Raw genomic sequence first — 12011 nt, 5'->3', positions numbered from 1 at the left:
GGGTGGAGAAAATTTGGGGGCTGCACAAATTGTATGCTGGGCTGTGTAGGGCAAGGGACAAGAGGGGAAAGGCAGGGAACCGTGCAGTTACTGTGCCCAGTTTTGGGCTCCGACTGCATTTAGGTGGGAGAGCACTATCTGGGCTTGGAGCTTGGGCCAGGACCCTGCCCTGTGCGCAGCAGAGGGCTGCACTCCGTGGCCCTCCAGCCTCGGTTCCAGGCCGCTTCGTGCCACAGCGAGCTGCTCCAGACTACACTCCCCACAATGCGGCGCGGCGCGTCGGGCGCAGCCTCACGCAGCCCCGGGGCTCGGCCGTGCACCCACGCCGGGCGGAGCGCCGCTCTGCCCGCTGTCATGGCCCCGGCGGCGCTGACGGCGGCGCTGCTGGGTGGGGGTCTGCTCCTCGCCGCCTGGCGCTGGCTGCGGGCCGCGGCCCGCCCCGGAGCCGGAGCCGGGGCCTCCATGCGGGGCAAGACGGTGATCATCACCGGGGCCAACAGCGGGCTGGGCCGGGCGGCGGCCACCGAGCTGCTGCGAATGCAGGCCCGCGTCATCATGGGGTGCCGCGACCGCGCGCGGGCCGAGCGGGCGGCCCGCGAGATCCGAGCCGAGCTGGGCGAGCGGGAGGCGGCCGAGGGCGGCGGCGAGCTGGTGGTCCGCGAGCTGGACCTGGCCTCGCTGCGCTCCGTGCGCGCGTTCTGCCACCGCGTCCTCCAGGTACGGCCCCGCCCGCGGCCTGTGCCGGGCCTTCTGCCCGGTGCGGGCTTCCCGCCTGGCGCCGGGCTCCTTCCTCCCGCCGGCACCCGGGCTGGGGTGGTGCATGGTGTGGCTGGTTTGGAAAGAGGGTGTAACATTCTGGGTTTTGTTTTGCTCTGAAACAGCCTGTGTTTGATGTTTGCAGATGGTCGTACAGCTCAGCCCTGTCCCGGCAGCTTAAAGCTCATGAGTGAGCCACACAGAACTGTGTGCTGCTGCCTCCTCCCCAGATTCACGCTCGACAGTACCCGAGTTTAGTAAATGGAGAGTCTTGAATAATAACATTTCTGCAGATGGCCTGAAAGCCCGAGCTTAAGGAGGTCAGAGACAGCCAATCAATTTGCCTCCTTATAGAGTCATTTGAGTTGGAATGGACCTTTAAAGGCCATCTAGTCCAACTCCCCTGCAACAAGCAGGGACACCTACAGCTCCATCAGTGCTCAGAGCCCCATCCAGCCTGACCTTGAGTGTTTCCAGGGATGGGGCATCCACCACCTCTCTGGACAACCTGTGCCAATGCCTCACCATCATAATGGTCAAAAACTTCATTATATCCAACCAAAATCTTCCCTTTCTTAGTTTGAAACCATTTCCTATCAATGGGAATATGTATAGAAGAGTTCAGTTGAGAGCCTCCACTAGATGCATTCTACTCCATGAAAGGCTTTGGCTGAGACACTCATCTGACAGCATCTGGCTGTGCAGACCATGAGATGCAAAGCTATAGAAAACCAGGCTTAGTGAGTTGTGCAGCTTGGAGAACTGCTTGTTAGGTACTTGATAGATTCTAGATGCTGTTGTGATAAATAAAAATTGAGAGAAACTATGTTGCATTGACTTTCAAATAGCTTTTGTAAGTTTAATTATCTGAAAAAGCCAAGTTCTGTAGTGGAGCTTTGTAATATATACATTCATACATTTGAATCCAGTGATAAAGTCTATCTAATCTTGCTTCACTGTTCTGGGAAAATATGCATGTATACAAAATGATATAAAACACTAGAAAAGAAACACACTGCCTAAGCATTTTATATATACTACATAGAACCCAGAAATATAAATTTATTACTGTCCCTTTATCAGCAAAGCCAATAGAAATGACTGTAAATGATAAATGGGCGGAGAAGGAGGAAGCAGCACTGCTAATACATGCACCGATATGCATTTTAACCTTCAATCCCAAAAGCAGCTGAATGAAAAGGAATGTAATTTCAAGAAACTGTTATGTCCAAACTCATACTAACTGTCTCCTCTGAACTTGTGATTCTTTATTGCATTTGTTTTAGTTTTGTTGTTGGCTGGTGGATGGTTATTGTGGGGTTTTTGTGTGTGTGTTTGTTTTTTGAGATGAAAAAGACTATAAAAATTGCCAGGATAGGGTAAAAAAGACTTAAATATTTTTTTGGAAGGATGGGGAAGCAGTGCATTCCCACAGCCTAACTTTCTTTGTGGGAGCTTTCCATTCCAAAAGTACAGGTGATTACATCTTTCACTCCTTAGCTTCACTGAAAAAAAAAAAAAGAAAAAGAAAAAGAAAAAGAAAAAAAATGGAGGACTTAGGGATGCTGGGGGGCTCCAAGGAAAAATGGAGAAAATAGAAGCAATCCCAGAAGCTACAGGGAATGGTATTGCCCATCAAAGCAATGTTTTGTAATCTGTGATGCGCTTGGTCATAGTAGCTACTTAGCATTGTTAACATTACTTGATTATAAAATGTAGGAGTTTCAGAATATGTCACAAGTGGAACTTCTTGAAGTGCTAATTTTCATGAAATAAATTATCTGGTCAGATGCTACAAAAGGCTTATGAAGCAATGTTTTCTAAGGTAAAGCAACGCTAGTTAGAAGATCTGCAGTAGGTCAGAATTTCAGTCCTGTCCTTGCTTAGTGATAGAAATTATGTGCCTTTGGGTGAAGAGAATTGAGTTTGATGCTCTTTGGCAATGCCTCAGGAATTGTGTGAAACAGTCCTGCAGAAATCAGAGGCTGAAGTGCCTGTTGTGTGTGATCAGGTGCCGGCATCACTAAACTGAATGACAAGTGCAAATTTGGATTTTGCTCTCTGAGCATCTTTGCAGGTAATAGTAGTGAAATAAAAATAAACAGTATCAAATTCATCTTCAGATCCTCTGTTTTTATGATCAACATGACCCAAACTGATCTTTGTCTGTCCGCTGGCTCCACAATGTTTTTAAAGAATTGGCAGTAAAGGAAACACATCCTGCTTTTTCTGTTAATGCATTTGCTTCTGAGTCATGCAAGCATGAATTCCTGTGATACCTTCACATTCTTGTCAGACATGGGTGAAAGCACTGAATCCAGAGTTCAGGTAGGCGGCTTAGTCTGATCTACTATTTTTTTTTTGTTTTAAGTTGTTGTTTGGGGTAAATTGAAAAGCTCTTAATTTTTGAGAGGATGCCAATACATGAAGTACGTGATGTATTGTAGATTATGTTTGAATTATCTGTACCAATTTCTGTGTTAATTATGGCGGTTTCCTGAACCTGAACCAGAATACTGATTCATCAAATAGCACGTGCTGAGCACATCATAAAAATTTTAAGCCTCAGTGCTGTAGACATACGTTCTTGAGTATGCCTATTAGATTCAGCTTGTATGAAACTTGCTGAGGTTAGTAACATAATGAACTCTCCTTTTTCTGCCGTGAGCTCTTGTCTACACTTTGCACCAAATATCACAATAAAATTTAGTAATTTTAAGATAAGACAGTGATTAAAGCCATGAAAACATTGTTTTGCAAAGCTTTTTACAACATCTCCACAGTGAGATGATGGGTCTACAGTTTGACATGTTCTCTTCAATGATAATGTTCTTTTGTGCCATGTCTGCATGATTTTTTTTATGGTAGAGCCCTTGCCCATGACTGAGGTTTGTCAGAAATTATCATCATGCATTAATGTAAGTGCTCTTGCAAGTGTAATAAACAGGTTACTTTTTAGAGGAAAACAAATGCATCATGAAGATAAATTATCAGCCTGGAGTAACAGGTGATTGTGTTGTCTGCATACATTAAAAGTAAATGCAGACTTACTGTGATGTAGTGGAGGCCTGCTGGGGTTAAATATTCAGTTTAGTAGTCGTTTAATTTTTTTTAGTAATGCTTTAGAAACTGTTGGAAAGTTACCATTTATAAAACTGGAAGTGAAGTGATTTCCCTCTAACAGTGTATAATGAGAAGTATTAAGCATAATAGTATGTTTTGTGTGACAAATGATTATAAAACTAAATTATTTTTTTCTTTCCTATTTAAAGGAAGAGCCAAGGCTGGATGTTCTGATAAATAATGCAGGGATATTCCAGTGTCCATACATGAAGACAGAGGATGGCTTTGAGATGCAGTTTGGTGTAAACCACTTGGGTCACTTCTTGCTCACCAACCTTCTTCTGGGCCTCCTCAAAAATTCTGCTCCGAGCAGGATTGTGGTAGTGTCCTCAAAGCTTTACAAGTACGGAGAAATCAACTTTGAAGACTTGAACAGTGAAATAAGTTACAATAAAAGCTTTTGTTACAGCCGGAGTAAACTGGCTAACATACTATTTGCAAGGGAGCTAGCCCGTCGTTTGGAAGGGACAGGAGTCACTGTCAATTCACTTCATCCGGGTATTGTCAGAACAAATTTAGGGAGACACGTGAATATTCCTTTACTGGCAAAACCCCTATTCAATTTGGTGTCATGGGCTTTCTTCAAAACACCTCTGGAAGGAGCCCAGACTTCTATTTATTTGGCCTCTTCTCCTGATGTTGAAGGTGTGTCTGGGAAATATTTTGGGGACTGCAAAGAGGAGGAACTTCTGCCCAAAGCCATGGATGACTTGGTTGCAAGAAAATTGTGGGATATAAGTGAAGTGATGGTTGGATTATTGAAATAAGTGCCAGGGATTATCTGATAAGAAAAATGCAGATAGCTATGCAATAAATATTTGGAACTGTAATTCTCACCTTAAATGCTGTGAGAACACAGATCAATGCTTATAAATGTTTGATAGAGGAGTGATTTATGCTGGAATTCTGTTTTAAAATAAAGATGATCTCTATTTAATAAGCACAAGCATTCAAGAAGAACCTGAAATAGAGTTTGAGGGTGTGAATGTAACTTCTGACTAAATCTGTTCAGAAAGTCATGTTCTAAAATAAAAATGAAACAAAACTCTGTTTTGCGGTAAATGTTGCCTATTTGTCATGTTCTGCTACTTCTAGTCATGCTGGACAGTGTAGGGTGTTGGTGGTGAAATGCTTTTTCCTGTGAAATGGTTTTAAAAATAGAACCTACTACTAAGAACTGTCTTTTTGAGCCATCATGGTGAATCTGGAGCACGGTTTTACTGGTATCTTACACTGTAATCATTGGGCCTCATGAGTGCCATTCAAAGACTTGTCCACTGAATGCTTCCAAGAACAAAGCTGTTGCGCTGTATACAGTTTAGCTATAAAGTACAAAGTTGCCTTTTTGAGTTTAATGTAACTGCTGTTCAATGAATACATACACTTCCTTGTGCAAGCTGTATTCCTGTTTTCACATATGCTGAATTTGCTGTTTCTAGATATGCAGATGCCTTGGGTTTCATTAAAAACGCAGTTGACATGTCTTATCTCAGTAGGACTTTGCATGAGTTGCGTCCATGCAAAGTTTACAAGACTTCAATCACATTAGACTGAAGAGAATATGCTTCTTCGTACATTTGGATTGACTGCACTTTTAACTCAGTAGTGAGATTAGGTAAGTCTGACTGATACAGCTTAATGAATATGCTTTAATAAAAATCTTAAAAAAACCTTTGCATTCATTCTTTCACTGTGAAAGATATAACCAGTAGTCTGTACACTCCAGACATGTTTAAAAGGTAGAAGATTCACCTGTTTTACTTTAGGGAGTCTCTGCCACATTGAGGTAGAAATAAAATGCCTGCATGTATCCAAATAACTGAATGGATGTTACATGAAGCTGTACTGATTTTTTTTTTAATTTATTTTTTAATTCATGTAATTGATGGGTTCATATTGGCATGTCCTTTTTGGGATGATTCAGTCCAAGGTTTCCTGGACTCTTTGGGGCTCAAGAGCATCTGAAAGCATGAAGTCAGGCTGGTCCACAGCAGCATGACTCAAATCTGCTCCATGCAGAGGAGTGCTGAGGGTCAGATGTGAAATGCAGCTGCCTTCATCTGCTTTGACAGAAGTGCAGGAGCAGAAAAAAAGTGCAGAAAGCCCTTCCCTGATGGAGCCACGGATCTGTGGGGCTACAGGGTGTCTTTGCAGGGCATCTGTCCTTGCCCATGCTGCTCACCTCTGTAATTCTCTGCGTTGTCTCTGCAGTGGTACCTCCTTGGCCTCCCACCCTATACAGGCACAGAAAGCAGTGAGTGAGAGGAGAGCATCCCCAGCAGCTTCAGCAGCACCCACCAACCCAGGGCACAGCCAGGCCCAGGCCCTTGCCTGCCCTGGGACTCCTGGCTGAGCCTGGCCAGGCACTGCTGGGAAACGGCCTCTCCTCCCAGGCAGGGCCCCCAGCCCAGCCCTGGGGATGGCCCTGGCCCCCACCGACCCCCCTCCATGTATTGCAGCGCCTGGCTCAGCACCAGCCCTGACCCTACCTTCCACTTCCACAAGGCCATAACGAATACAAATAATGATAGGATCAGCATGATCCAGAGGATGGGGTAGAAGATATTGTCATCCTTCAGGCTGAGGAAGAAGTGCATTCTCCAGAAAGCAGCCATGCCTATGACGTGCAGAGAGCCAAGCAGTCAAGCTCCTCTTCTTAGTCACATCACGGGCAAAGTGGCACCCAGCCTTTGCCCCATATTTGGGGTTGTCCCTTTTGTGATGTGGGTTGCCATGTCACCAGCTGGGAGCTATGGCAAAGTTTGTGATACAGGGACAGTGGAGTGTGGCACAGCCCAGCCAGCTCAGCACAGCGGGGCCATGACCAGCCCAACCCAGCACTGAGACATGGCACTGTGCAGGGCCACATGAAGTCTCTGCCAGGAAGGACTGAATCCACAGCCCTGTGCCGCGCTCCCACTTCTGAGAGCCCGTGAACTGCTTGTTGGCCCTGGTGAGTCCAGCAAGGCAATGATGTCCATACTGCTGCTGCTTATTCTTCCCTGACATTCCCTTTTCCATTGGAGTCTCTCCCTATCCACAGTAGAGAAGACCATCTTTGCTTAGTTTATACATTTTTTTGAACCACAGGGAACATTTTCCTCTTTTTCTGGGAATAAAATATACAGAATGTCTTTTGCAATAACTTTGCATATGTATTCATTGTGGTTCATAATGGCAGGTGATTTCTCATAGCATTTTTAATCATAAATTTTTATGGATCACAGAACATTTTCCCTTGTAATATTAACAGGATCGACATCTGGTATTGAGATTTGTCCTGCTGAAAAAGATCTAATGCACACAGTTCATTGTTACTTAAAGACTGGAGATTGCAGAGACAGCCTTTATAGACACTCCCAAGCTATTTATATATCTTCCACAGCTTCTTCCCAAAATTTTTGTACTATGTATTTCAGTTCACATAATTCATGCAACCTTACCTTTTTCCTTTTGTATAATAGTTTAAAAGACAAAATACCTACTACAAGAAATGAATGGCTCACTGTTCTATATAATTGAGAACGAAACCTCTTCCACTGTTTGGTCTCCATAAATGTTCAGCAAGCGTTGATGAATGTCAATAGGTGTGATTTTTTCCACATGGAGGAATTCAGTGACACGCCTTTGCTTCATCCGCACCTCTATGTCAGATGCCATTCTGTCAGGCTGCCCCTCTGCTGCCATCTGTCACACAGTAACAACATGTAACAGGACATTTGTGGGAAGGTGCAACGTCTTCTGCCATCCCACTAACATCTGCCCCTGATGTTGTGGGCCAACATCATAAAATAGGAAGCACTTGTTTCGGAGCACCCTCGTACAGTGCTTTACCTTTTTAAGTATTACTCAAGGGAAAGAATATTAATAATACATTGTATATTCCATAGGTCCTTTTTACATACCTTTAAATGCATGAGTCCAGGTAGCAACCCCATTTCTGAGATCATTTCTTTGGTTGTTTACTCAGCCTCCAGGCATGCTTGAACTTAACTCAAGTGGGCCATACTTATCCTTAGCTTTGCCAGCACAAGCCTGGGCTGAGTGGCTGGGTGGGAGAAGCAGCGTTCTTGAAAACCACAACACAAGCTATGAAACCGAACAGGTTTCTAAGATCCCCTAACAGGCTAACCTTTGTTCTGCTCATTGTAAGGAGAGGTAGATGGGTGTGCTGTCAAAACATTCTCTGAGTGTTGAACAAAGTTCTCCCTCTAGCATTAGCTAGAGGGAGAGTTGCATAATGCATACAGAAGATTCTTCTCTGGTGTTTGCATTTCATATTTTTGTTCTAAATACTTGTAAGTAGCTGTATGTAGAACCCTTGAAGCAGCTACACGTGTTCACTAACACATCTGGTACGCAGGATAACAGTGAAATGAAATGTTTGCATGAACTGCAGGTTGTCTGAAACCAATAGAATATGATGTAGTTCACCTGCCAAAGAACAAGGACGGAGATAAAGAAAAGCTGAGCCAAACTTGGGTTTGTGTTCTCTGCTGAAGTAATACTTCTGTTTTGTTTCAGTGCTGAAACCAACCTGCTTCTCTTAAATGGAAAGCCTTGGGCAGCAGGTGAAGAAGATGACTAGTCTAGAAATACTGTGGTAAAGAACTGCTCTGAAGAAAAACACATCATTTTTTTTAGACTGCACGATCAGCATGTGTTGTACAGAGGCCTTTAAAAGAGCAAATGTGGGTGTGCACAGAAATAAGAGATGTAGAATTACGTACACCACCTGAACAGTATGACTGTGTAAAATGCAATGCCTCGTACATCTACCAGGTGTTTTATCTTTGAAAACGTTGCAGAAATACGAGCCTTATTCAGAAAATGATTAAATTCCTGTAATCACGTATAGATTAAAGCCCTTGTTCCAGAGTAGAGGAGTAATTACTTGATAATCTTGATGAAATACATAATATACCTGAAAACATTTTTGAAAAGATAGATTGTTAGGGCCTGTGGTATCAATACATCAGATTTTTTTTTTTCCCCAGAATCCAACTTTATTAATATTTGTCACCTTCAGAGTCTAATGTAATATGTCTCTGTGCACCACAAAGATTTGATTACTCTCTTGAGACTGCTGCTACTCTTTATATTATCTTATATGATGCTTTCGTTATTGCAGTAGCATCTAGGATTTTGAGACAGCTCTTGCACAGTGTATACAAGTACAAAACCGAAGAGGAGCTCTTATGTGCAGTTGATACTGCTGATTTGAACTGGATTGGGAACAATTTGGCTTAGAAAGTATACAATGCTGTGCTATGCTATGCTATGCTATGTAGGATCCTACTAAGTTCAGACATTTATCTGTGATGCGAGTTTTGTCTGGTAAGTAGCTTTTCCTGGAGTTGCTGGGGCAATCAGTGTCTTGTTCCAGCCAATTCTCACTTCACCCCAGTATTACAGTGCCTCCAGAAAGATGTGGAAGCTTTACATGTTACTATTCTGTAAGCTGATAAGGAACTGTCTGGTGTCATAAAGCCAAAACTGGGACACGTTTTGGGTGCTTCCCTCCACTCTCAGCACCATATGAGCACCACTGCTGTCAAATTAATCTTATTTCTCATTAAGAATTAAACTTGAAAAAAATAAGGAGTGAAGGAAGTAGACAGTGGCCAGGGATGACATGTTAAGACCAGGGCAGAACAACCTCCACAGGTAGGTACTGAGGCTGATCACATTTTAGTAAGTACATTACAGGTATGCAAGAAAGCCAGAGCTGAAGATTTTGTTGAGGTATTTGATAAACATAAATTTTAAGTCAATTATTTCAAAAGCCAAAACTCACCTTTAGCTATCTTGTGAAAATTATTAGAATTTGAGCATTTGATTGATCCACCAGCACTGTCAGACCAGCACCCTGTACCTGTGCTGGGATGCGTTCAGGGCATTCTTGTAAACAGCTTCTCTCATGGATAGAAACAAGAGTTTGAGAAAGGAGCTTCTAATTCTTTTTGTTTGTTTGTTTGTTTGATTCTCAGTCCCAGCCCCTAACTACAGGCCAGCCTTTCGTACACACCTACCTCTTGTAAATGAGGTTTCTGCAAGCAAGCTAAAATTGCAGTTGCATGTATTTATTTTATATGCTACATCTGTATAGGTAAAGAGAGACTTATGTACATTTTTTTTAAAAAAAGTACTCTCTCAAGAATCTACCTTCCTTACCTTGCCACGAAGGCCAACATCTATCCCAGCGGACAACACTGCTCTTTCAGGCACTAAAGCACAAGCAGCAGGCAAGCTTATAAACCCAGCAGGAGTTCTCCAGTAAAAATACACCCTCTTAATGAGATAAATGATCAGTTTTTCCATGATGCAATAAAAAGAATTTAAGCTCTCTCTTCTTTCTTCATGGTTGTCTGGCTTGCCTATGCTTCCTACTATGTGAATTCTTCACAGGCTTCAAAGCCTGAGCCCTGTGAGTGTGCAGTAGGCTTATGCTTTTGCTTAAAAACGTGAATAATTCCCACCTTAAGCACACTTAATTTCTTTCCACCTAAGGCTATAAGAAAAAGAAACAACTTACAAGAGTCATACAAATAATTTTAAAATGGGAGGCCTGTTCCCTTTTTCACATAACTTTTTCCAAACTAATCACTTACAAGGTAATGGACTTGCAAAGAGAACCAAGAAGGATAACCTAGTTGAATTATTCTTTTTGATGTATCCCAGAACAGTGCTGCTATTTCTCATAACAGAAAACGATGACCTCCCTCTATGCTTTTTACTTACCATGTTAGCTACCGCTGGTAGCCTCACACCTGTTGGAACTGAATTCACTTCAAGACATTCAATTTGAATATTCAGTTGACTGCAAAAGCCCTATGTATCATGGGGAAAGAAATGTTTTCCTAATTGCGTATCTGGGGGAAAGCTGGCACACAGACCACCTAACATGGTTGATATCACTTTCTTTTTACATTTAACATTTACATTTTCATATATCCTCAAATAATGTGAAAGAAGCTTAGTTAAATGAGATAGAGAAGGAACTGATAGCTTATTTGCAATGAAGGAGTCAGAAGAGTGTCACATGTTTGAAATCTGTAATTGGTTTAGTACTTCTTGCCACCTGCTTCATGGCCAAAGCAAGCAGCCGTATGTGTGGCATATTTTATTTATTTATTTATTTACTTATTTATTTGAATACATCACAAATTGCAGTGTGGAGAAGAAAGAGTTATTGAGTATGTTAAGCATTCTGGAGCATTCTCCAGAAATGTTTTCCCTCCCCAAAATGTCACCTCATCTCTGCAGTTGTTAGCGCACTTTTCAGTTTACCAACTAGAGTGCTCTCTGGTGATGAATGATGTTATTTCAGCTTATCAGTGTTCTGTTGCAACCTTCTCCAACAGTTATCCAGGCCCCTCCCAACTCACATCATGACCACCCATTCAGTAAATTCCATCTACTCTTCAGATAAGCAGTGTCAGAGCCTTTCTATAGACTTCAATGAAGGAGTCATGAACACAGTCAGAAGAAAGCAGGTGCCACGCCTGGAGGCCCAGAACCTCAGTAAACACACTGCAACAAGTGAGTTTGGTATCATAGAATCACAGAATCTTTTGAGTTGGAAGTGACCCTTAAAGACTTCAAATGTGTACAAAGACAAGGCTTCCACCACATCTCTGGGCAACATGTTCCAGTGCCTCATCACCCTTATTAAAAAAACTTCTTCCTTCTATCCTATCTAACTCTCCCCTGTATTAGTTTGAAACCATTTGTCCTGTCACAACAGGCCCTGCTAAAGAGTCTGTCCCCCTCCTGTAACTCCCCTTTAAATACTGAAAAGCTGCTGTCAGGTCACCTTGCCATCTCTTCTCCTGGCTGAAGAGCTCCAGATCTTTCAACCTGTCCTTGTTGGGAAGGTGTTGCGTCTCGGATTGTTTCTGTGGCTCTTCTCTGGATGCACTCCCAACAGGTCTGTGTCTCTCCTCTACTGAGGACTCCACATCTGGACACAGTTCTCCAGGTGAGAACTCACCAGCGCAGAGTAGAAAAGCAGGATCACCTCCCTTGGCGTGCTGGCCATGCTTCTTTTGTTGCAGCCCAGGATATGGTTAGATTTCTGGGCTGCAAGGGCACATTATTGGCTCATGTCCAGCTCACCATCCACCAGTACC

At 43.0% G+C, this 12011-nt stretch overlaps 1 protein-coding gene and 1 long non-coding RNA gene across 2 annotated transcripts; one reads left to right on the top strand and one right to left on the bottom strand.

Moving 5' to 3' along the window:
- Nucleotides 1–249: 249 nt before the first annotated feature.
- RDH14 (retinol dehydrogenase 14 (all-trans/9-cis/11-cis)) lies at nt 250–4941 on the top strand. Its single transcript, XM_015285071.4, has 2 exons — nt 250–717; nt 4029–4941. Exons 1-2 carry the CDS (start codon nt 265–267, stop codon nt 4644–4646), a joined length of 1071 nt encoding a protein of 356 aa, XP_015140557.2. The 5' UTR covers nt 250–264; the 3' UTR covers nt 4647–4941.
- Nucleotides 4942–5729: 788 nt separating this feature from the next.
- Nucleotides 5730–6619, bottom strand: LOC121110288. Its single transcript, XR_005858586.1, has 2 exons — nt 6369–6619; nt 5730–6113 (listed from the first exon to the last, which is right to left on the bottom strand). It is a non-coding gene; the product is annotated as an uncharacterized LOC121110288 (long non-coding RNA).
- Between the last annotated feature and the right edge of the window lie 5392 nt (nt 6620–12011).

Source organism: Gallus gallus, chromosome 3, assembly GCF_016699485.2.
Source record: "Gallus gallus isolate bGalGal1 chromosome 3, bGalGal1.mat.broiler.GRCg7b, whole genome shotgun sequence".
Taxonomy (NCBI): domain Eukaryota; kingdom Metazoa; phylum Chordata; class Aves; order Galliformes; family Phasianidae; genus Gallus; species Gallus gallus.
This window is presented reverse-complemented; position numbering and strand designations above follow the sequence as displayed.

What these genes read in the sequence shown, in the direction of transcription:
- RDH14 (XM_015285071.4), top strand. Translation starts at nt 265, where the DNA reads ATGCGGCGCGGCGCGTCGGGCGCAGCCTCACGCAGCCCCGGGGCTCGG. An exon ending in TCTGCCACCGCGTCCTCCAG is followed by an intron (nt 718 to 4,028) that starts GTACGGCCCCGC and finishes TCCTATTTAAAG; the next exon opens with GAAGAGCCAAGGCTGGATGT.